This window comes from Apium graveolens, chromosome 6 (genome assembly GCF_009905375.1).
Source record: "Apium graveolens cultivar Ventura chromosome 6, ASM990537v1, whole genome shotgun sequence".
Classification (NCBI taxonomy): Eukaryota; Viridiplantae; Streptophyta; class Magnoliopsida; order Apiales; family Apiaceae; genus Apium; species Apium graveolens.
In genome coordinates, this window is record NC_133652.1 from 89747073 (window position 1) to 89756372 (window position 9300).

Genomic DNA, 9300 nt, shown 5'->3' on the forward strand with positions numbered 1-9300 from the left:
CTCCTTACTGTATGTATTTATCTTGCTTTGGTTATAATTATTTACTTTTATGTGCCCCTAATGTGTTTCAACTTTTCGTGCCATAATACTATAAGCTTTATTTGCAAAGAATTTGAATAGAAATGTGTTGTTAATTTGGATGTGATACAGAGATCAGTCGAAACACACTTCTTGAAATTACTTACAGACAAAACATGCAAATAAATTCAAGGTTTTTGACTTTTGGTGATGAATAATAAGGTCAATACAATTACATGCTCTCTTATCAAACGACGGGATCAAAGATCAATATTCTTCAAGCTGATGTATGGCCGTTCTTAGTATACCATAGACTGTCAGTAAAATCAAGCCTTACTGATTCATATTTCTCTAGGTATAATCATAATTTCCATCAAAAGTATCCCTCTAGCAATACAATATTTCCAGAGATTTGTGACGTTAAATTTTTCAGCTTTAGTCCTTTCCCCAAATTCTTTAGTGTCACTGGCAAAACTTCTTCTTTGCTTATATCCCATTCTGGCAAAACTTCCACCGCAACCTTCTGTATCAAACTTTGCTCAAAACCCTCTCTCAGTGTTTCTTCAAGCTCAAGAATATCACCTCTCAAATCCAGTAAAACGCTGCACAGTCCTAGACCTTTGCAGTACTCAAGGATGGCAAGTAGGCTTATCTTTTCTAAAACAACAGTTTCAATACCTTGTTGAGCTGTTTGAGATCCCAAGTCCATCTCTTTGTCAGTAAATACTATTACTTTGGAAGTTGATTCATTTGTGGCAATGGGGATTTGAAACTGGGAACTGGAAGATTTTGCTATTACAATTTTAAGAGGTTGATTGGCTCCAGGTTCATTAGACAAAGGAAGTGAAGATGTCTTTGCCAACAGTGTAGAAGATAGTATAACTGCATCATATTCTTGCAAAATTTTTGAGTAGTATCCACCTGGTGCCACTACTTCCTCCCCAAGTTGATCTGTCAGACAGCCATTAACTGAGAGTGTGTATCTGCATGTATCAAGTACAACATTTTGAGAATTAAGTTGTAAAAAGTTTGATATAAACCCCACCCCCTCTCTTCCAAAAGTACGTTTTAACTATTGAAAGAGTTATCATATATTCTTTCTTGTTATTGTACATAATATCAAGATTAACTTCCAACAATGACACACTTGTAACAGAAAGTTAAGCTTTAGCAGATAGGTCATGTGAATTGTTAAAAGGAGTATGAAGCTAAATGCATATGATAAACTTATACATAAGCGTATAAGACACTATTCTAACCAATCAAACCAAAAGAATGAAGTAATTTTGAGAGTGATGACTTCACCTTAGTGTAACCAAGGGCTTGCCTGTCAGCATTTGATGAATATAACCTTCATTAAGCTTCTTGCACATGTCTTCTTCAACACCTACAGTAACAATAATTCCTGTAGCTCTTAGTTTATCCACCCCCTTGGACGCTACAATGGGGTTTGGATCCACCATCCCAACCACGACATTTTTCACCTTCGCTTTGATAAGTGCTTCGCTACATGGCGGTGTTCTCCCATAATGGTTACATGGTTCCAAAGTCACATAAGCAGTCCCATTTTCTGCCAAATTTCCGGCATCTCTTAGAGCAAAGACCTGTATTTCAGACAACCTGACTTAGCCAAATCTGTAGTGAACTGCTATGACACCTCTTTGTTGGAAAAAAAACTTCAGACAAAAAGACACCTACATTTTTTTTGCAGAGGACTTGTACAACTATATTTCTTGTTTTCTTTTCCTCCTTTAAAACTCAAGGTAAACTAGCCATTATATAGGCTTTACAAACATATTAAAACTAACTACTACTAAAACTAACCACTACTAATTAATGGGTAAATTACATGTCCATAATTTACTCCATAACTCCACTAGCCCACTACTAAACAATTCTAAAATAATATTTTTCTCTAATAATTAATCTATTGCTAAATATCAAATAATTAAATAAACAAATAATTAATAACTAAATTTAAGATTATTCCAACACTCTTTGTTTGTTAAAATGTCAAAACTCGTATTTGCACAATGCTACAAGCATAGCTGAATTTCCAACCATTTTTTCCTTTAATTTCTTTTATCAGTTTTGAACTTCAAAAAGCTCAAAGTAAAACACATTATCGACCACAAATATCTTGTTTTCTGACCCTCACTTGAAAGAACACGCTAATTTGCTTTGACCATCTTTATAAACAAGACAGGACCATACTTCGTATCATTATCAGTATTTACATGTTAGTTTAAATTTAGAGTGGCAATGTCTAAAACAGCCTAGAACCCGACTCGAACTTGACTTGATTATCGATGCTATTACACAAGATAAAACCTAAAAAATAATTTGAGACAATTACAAATTATCCCTTTATATATATTTTCATCGGATATCAGTATGTTTTGGAACATACATGAACTTGTCACGTGCTTAAGTAGTCAACCGAAACCCAGAGTTGCCACTTCTACATGGTTGAAGTCTCAACTCATGAGGGAACAAAACTAACACAAGCCAACAATTCTAACATAACAAACACAATGAGCTACATGTAACTATACCACTACTGAATCCAAACAAATGATAAAAACTTAAAACAACAATATATCATTTAAAGATAAATGTAAATTCAGTTACATATTTTATATTAGATGAATCATATATTTCCAGATGAAGAAAAAATTACCTCAGCATGAGGTTGGCCAGCTTTAGGATGAAACCCTTCACCAACAATCTTCCCATCATTCACAATTACACAACCAACCAATGGATTAGGACTAGTATGCCCAGTAGCTTTCTTAGCAAGCTCCAAAGCTCTTCTCATATAAAAACTATTCTCACTATCTTTCTCATCTTTCCCAAATGACCCATCACATCTAATCCCAATCAAACCACCATTGTTTTTCAAGAACATTGGTTTTTCAGATACCCTTTTCACTGAATTGCAAAACCCAGATTTGTAAATTGGACTATTGTACACAAGTTTTGAACTTTTGGTGTTTAGGAAATGAGCTAAAGGTGAAACATTTATAGGGTTAAACTTATAGTTTGGGGATGAAATTGTCCGAACATACATTATCTTGATCTGTGTGTAATGAAAATTTGCAATTAAGTGAAAATCAGTATTGAAATAAATATAAACTCAACTACGAAAGGGGAGGGTTATTTGAACATGAACTGAACGAAAACGAAAAAATAAAATAAAATGAAAAGAATGTCAAAGCCCGGGTTCGAACCGGGGACCTTTTGCGTGTGAGGCAAACGTGATAACCAACTACACCACCCAGACGTTGTTGACTAATTTCGTTAATTTACATGAAGTCCATGCACAGAAATCAACCGATGGCAAATTATAGATAAAATCTTGGTATTTCAACTGAGACCTTTATGCAAAATGCAGGCTGTTTCATGTCACACTTAGAAAATGACCTTCACATAATAAGGCCTATGGGGTTGGGGAATGCATGACACACACTATGTATAGTCATGACACATGCCATGAATATATGTCATCAAGCACAGTGTGATTTTAGTTTCTCCATTTGTTATCAGAGCTTTCTTATCATTATTAAACGGCAAATATTAAGCATATATACTACACTGTCTTTTACCTCAGCATATATTAAGCTTTCTGCACTCTGCATTTGTTTCATCATCCAGATATCGAATTAAAACATGAATACTCAACCCTTGTTATCGAAAAGATATGGATATTCGTTATGGTACAAGAATCGCAATTATAAAAGAAGGAATCAGTTGGAGCAGTATTGTTTGTTTGTTTGTTTTTCTAAGTAATTGGAGCAATATTATTGCTACTGCAGATACAAATATACAAATGAATGATGCGTGTTCTCTGACATTACATATAAATGAAGATACAGCACAAGAAAACTGACAATAACACTGACATGTGCATCCATGGTTTGAAAATTCTTGAAATTGTCTTTTTAGTTTTCGAATAAAGTGAGCGAAATGTTCATACAACAGGCAACACAAGAAGGAAAACAATTGGTCTCTAGTTGTAAATTGCACATCAAGTATGCATCTTATTGTGAACTCGCTTTATAAGATAATACAATCACAGCAACACTCTGATCCCTTGCCACCTTGTAGATCCTCTAGAATCGACTCCAGCTTCAATATTATGTCTCCAAATGTAGGACGACAATCGGGATTCTTGTGCCAGCACCCTTGAAGAAGCCTGCAATCCATGGCCATATTTTGAATGAATATATAAATATTTGCACATACAACCTATTCTTTTATTTTAGATAAGAAATACCTCTTTTGTCTGTCAACTCCAATATCAATCACTTCTTTAGACTGTAAGTTTTTTTTTTAATTTCTCATTCATTAGAGTGTGATAATCTTTATTTGGTAAGAAGAACTTAGACCAACTCCTGTTGTTACTCCACTGGCCATGGATACATACTCATTGTCATTGGTTCAAAGATTTTAAAAAAATTACTATTTGGGTTACTTACCGTTTGATTTCCTCAGGGTATACATATGAGGAAAGATATGGCCGTGAATCTTCATAAGCTCGTTTATCTGCAACGTGCTCTGCAGCTTGTTCCCTATTTGCAGGTCCCCCTTGAAACATCTGTAGCACAACAGGTTAGTGAGGTTTAGAAGCTCACAGGGCTGTCATCAAAGAAACCTAAAAAAGTTTATTTTTAAAAATAACTACGTAAAGCAAATGTTACTTAAAGAACATGATTAACTACTAAAATTTTCAACTTACCTCGTGTACTATAAGAGCAAATGAGAATACATCAACACTCTTTCCATATGACTCTCGACGATAAACCTCAGGCGCCATATAACGATCTGAAGAGAAAGGTTATATGAGTATGCCATTGAAAATTTGTCAAAACATTCAGTCTTCAGTAAGGTGAGAAGTCATACATGTTCCTGTTCCTCCGGTCATTTTATAACCATGGGCATCTTTTTCATGTGCGTTTTTGCTTAATCCAAAATCTGTGACTTTCAGGTGTCCTGCTTCGTCTTGCAATACATTCCTGAATATACAGCAGATTCATGTTCACAACTTGCAGATAACTTCTCTTTCTAGTTCTAATACTTTGAAAGATGCATATTGTGCATTAATAATTGACATGTTCGACTACTTGCAACCTTCAATTTTTAGTACCTTGGAGTCAGATCCCGGTGAATTATGGCATGTGGTTTATGTTCATGTAGATAGTTCATGCCTCTGAAGTGAAAAAATTAACAATGAAAAAGGAAATCAGATCAACATAGGGAATAAGCCTCAGTACATATGATTATTAATTATACAAATCAGTAAATAAAATCTAGAGCAGTGGCATCATAAAAATATCCTGATCTTGCTCTTTTCCCTGTATTAGTATCTAAAAGAGTTGATTGTCTTTTTGTAAGCTCATAATTCTGCAGGGAACCCAAATAAACCACCAGTGCTGCTAACATATTCAAGAAAAAAGAAAATAAGAGAAATGAAGCAGAGTAAAAGCAGGGGCATTTTAGTAATTTGCGTATCAAGGATATTTTAGTAATTTCGAAGGTCAGGGGTTTATATTGACAAAAGGGAGCTAGAATTAGGTTGTGTAGAGATTGAGTAATTGTGCTTAGGAGAATCCAATCCTCTCGAAGTGGTTGGCGAGTCTATATTGTCAGGTGTTGTGCTTATAACATGAGTCATATATTGTATTTTGCTTGTTAAACACTCTTATTTTAGTAAAGAAAGCAGGAAGTGGTCTCTTTTATATTACTGTTCAAGCTATTATTCTGAGCTAGTTCATAGCAAATCCAATCTTTCTATTTTTCATCAAGTAGTATCCACAAGAGTTGACTGTCGTTTTAATTATATATACTATTATTAAAAGCAAACTCATGCAAGATGTTACAGATTCACGGAAAATAGGAGGAAAGGTTATTAAAGTTTCTGTTAGGCAGACTTTGGCAACATCTCCCAGTAATGTACCTTGCAATGTCCAAAGCATAGGCAACAGCTGTTGGTTGATCAAGCCTTCCTTTCTTTTTAAGGATGTCATACAAAGTACCCTACATGTTTGATTGCGTCAAATATCAGTATATGAATGGACAAATAAGCAGAATCCATAGAAACAACCTTACATTCCGGAGATACTCAGTAAGAAAGACCAAGCGCTCAGAGTCCTTTAAAACGCCAAGGAACTGCACTATATTAGGATGGCGTAACTTCTGCCACAATGCCAGTTCTTTTAGAAAGGTCTTCCTAGAATCGGTGGACAATTGGTGTATGGAAAGTGCAATTAGCATAATATATTATATTTAAAGAACAAATTGACAAGAGTTGAAGCCTTATCGTATTGTATCAGTTCTTACCGCACCATTTGATTGGATGCAATCGAGGATCTAATGGTTTTCGCAGCAACTTCTGTACCACGCCACTTGACCACATAAACTTCACCGTAAGCACCCTGCATCCATATTTTTGATGTGAAGTATTAACTTATGTTGGGATTTTTGTCCGTTAAATCAGTAAGGGATTACTTCTAGTGCTTGCAGCAAGATTAAAGGCCGTGGTTCTGGAGTTGAATATATGAAATGTTATCAAGTGAAAACATTTTTACCTCTCCAATAAGAACTGCTTCATTCATGTCCACTTCAGAGTTATCAATCTCATAACATGGATTAGTAGAGTCAAGTCCTACCTGAACCAAAAAAGAATCAAAAGTAAAATATTTGTAAATACTATTGTCCAGGCATGCTTCTGATTATCACCCCAGCATAATTTCTCTAACTTGATTTTAAGTGAAGTTGTAGTTGTAACAAAGGAAAATAGATTAGCTTGCAAGGCGTTAGCTATGGAAGTGTCATACCGGATCAATACCACCATGTTCTTCCAAAATTTTGCAAATATCCACATGATTTACGCTACGGGCATCTGAAAGTGGCTGCAAATATTGAAGTTAAGACGTGATCATCTCATCTTTCTCGCAAGTCACTACTTACTTTCCACATGAAAGAAGCTTAGGCTATTTACGAGAGTGCTATGTGAACTTACAACAGAAGAAATAAGGAAATTGCTAACTATGCCACTGGAATCAATAGATGATGACGTTGGTAGATATGCATTAAGAAAATTATTGGCTCACCTTTTCCAATTAAATATTCAAAGATGATAGTAGAAAAGATCATAGATAACTTATTGCAGTCATTACGAACTTACAGTTCGACCCCAACGATCAGTTGAGTTAACATCAGCACCTTTTTGTAGCAGTAGAACAACAATCTCAGTGCAACCTTCACATGCTGCTAAATGAAGTGCTGTTCTTTTATCATAGTCCGCCAGATTAGCTTCTACACCGTTATCTAACTCCTGTATAACTCCTGCTTTGTCACCCTTGCCTGAGCAGTAAAGAAGGCGATATGGACGTTCAGAGTCCACCCTTTGTAAAGCTATCTGCTGCTGTACAAAATTAAATTATCCCAGTTTTATTTACTCTAGTCATGATTAAACTATATATGAGCCAAAATTTTTGTTGCAAGTCCTAAAATATTCTGTTGAACTCCTTCAGAAATGCAATTAGCTAATCAACCTCAGATAATAAAAGATCTCTCTACTGCAAACCATAGAATTATCAAATGCATACCAGACCTAACAACGCAGCACATGTCAGTCCAAAAAAGCTACCGATTTTGATATAAATTAATTGTAAACTTGTCTTTATAAGGATCCAAACACTCTAATTTTAAATGATGTGGGATGTTACAAAAACCACTTTATTGATTTGACGTCCTCGTCAAACTCACGGACAAACTTACAGAACCTGGGCAGTCCCTCACCACATCCTGCCTTCCACTTGAATTTGGCACACCCTGCTTCTGATTGGGATATTAAATTTACTAAATGTTTGGCTTGTTTTAGAATATAGTTTTTGATTCAACTAATACAGAATGACATCTGTTCATATTACATAGCGATCCCAACATTTAATCAGAAGCATTATGTTGGAAAAACAATCCCAAACTACATTCCATCTTCCTTGGCCATTTTTTTAAAATTTCGCGTAATGAAATAGTCATAGGTATTGTCATCAATTCAAAATCATAACAGGCATTATCATCAATTGCAATACAATAATATAATACTTTCATGAAAGACTATGCAAAAAGAACAAGCCCCCTTCCTCCCCTGCACTCACACGCGAATGCATACATTATGAACTAGAACAGGCATAAAAGAAACAAGGGAGTTACCTTGTTAGGTGGTGACAGAGGGTTGCTTCCTTCCATGAAAAAGAAATACAAACTTCAAGTAACAGAACTGAACAACAACAGTAAAATCTTCAGAGTGCGAAACTTACGACAAGAAAGAGAAAAAGCTAAATGAGTAGCTGAGTACTTATAAATCAATGTAATGTTGTTTAAACACGAATTACTAAGACCGGGAGATCCAAGAAAACTTGATAGCTGAGCTGTGTTTGAATATTTAAAAATATTACTAACAAACATTGTTCCGGTCGTCATAATAATTAGATTAATAGGGATTGAGATCAGTACAGGTGTGGTGTGGACTGGATAAGGGAAGCTTCATTGCATGGTTGGTTACGATTTAGGCAAAGCCTATTTATGCACAACTCGGAGACGAGACAAACAGAAACTGTGATGCCATGCATTGCGTAATTAGTAGGTAATTGTTTTATTACTTTGTCACAGTCATTACAATTAATAGTGGAAAGAACCTCTTTGTTAACAACACAGCCTTGGCTGTTTACATCAACATCTTCTCTGTTCAGGCGGAGTACATACCACCCTTTTTTATTCTTATCCATTTCAATTTGTATCTGTCCAAAACATGCATATTTATGTCTTAGGAATTTGGTTCAGCATACACGGTTCGAAACCAACAACATAAATAGCGTTAGATTTTGAAAGTGTGGCTGGATTCAATGATTTCAAACTTAATATATAGGTTGTAGGGTTAGCAGGAGCTTAATAGTTAAGTTGTAATTCTTTTTCATCTCTTCCGTATAATAAGAAAACAAGTTGATAAAATTCATTAGCATTGAAAAGTCTAAACTACCCGGTTTTTAATATTTATCTAAAACATATGGTTTGTGGGTGGAAATCGAACTTAAGATATTTCATTAACATGTACCACCTCATACCACTGCATATGTCATGTGTACTTTTTATCATAAACTTATCATAAACATATGTAAGTATGCTAGATAAGTATTTTATTTAATCGTAAGGATAGTTATTTGAATTTCAAAAAAAAAAAATAGTTTGTACAGTAAATTTTAAAGAATTGAATTTCAG

At 34.8% G+C, this 9300-nt stretch overlaps 2 protein-coding genes and 1 non-coding gene across 3 annotated transcripts; all 3 read right to left on the reverse strand.

Moving 5' to 3' along the window:
- Window positions 1-127: 127 nt before the first annotated feature.
- Window positions 128-3180, reverse strand: LOC141663793 (riboflavin biosynthesis protein PYRD, chloroplastic). Its single transcript, XM_074469615.1, has 3 exons — window positions 2699-3180; window positions 1324-1622; window positions 128-1001 (listed from the first exon to the last, which is right to left on the reverse strand). Exons 1-3 carry the CDS (start codon window positions 3086-3088, stop codon window positions 392-394), a joined length of 1299 nt encoding a protein of 432 aa, XP_074325716.1. The 5' UTR covers window positions 3089-3180; the 3' UTR covers window positions 128-391.
- A 47-nt stretch (window positions 3181-3227) lies between these two features.
- TRNAV-CAC (transfer RNA valine (anticodon CAC)) lies at window positions 3228-3301 on the reverse strand. Its single transcript has one exon. It is a non-coding gene; the product is annotated as a tRNA-Val (tRNA).
- A 547-nt stretch (window positions 3302-3848) lies between these two features.
- LOC141665302 (serine/threonine-protein kinase VIK-like) lies at window positions 3849-8810 on the reverse strand. The gene is made up of 13 exons (XM_074471283.1): window positions 8634-8810; window positions 7607-7633; window positions 7205-7444; window positions 6855-6929; window positions 6606-6686; window positions 6358-6452; window positions 6127-6247; window positions 5975-6054; window positions 5165-5227; window positions 4921-5033; window positions 4757-4842; window positions 4497-4615; window positions 3849-4213 (listed from the first exon to the last, which is right to left on the reverse strand). Exons 1-13 carry the CDS (start codon window positions 8808-8810, stop codon window positions 4075-4077), a joined length of 1416 nt encoding a protein of 471 aa, XP_074327384.1. The 3' UTR covers window positions 3849-4074.
- Between the last annotated feature and the right edge of the window lie 490 nt (window positions 8811-9300).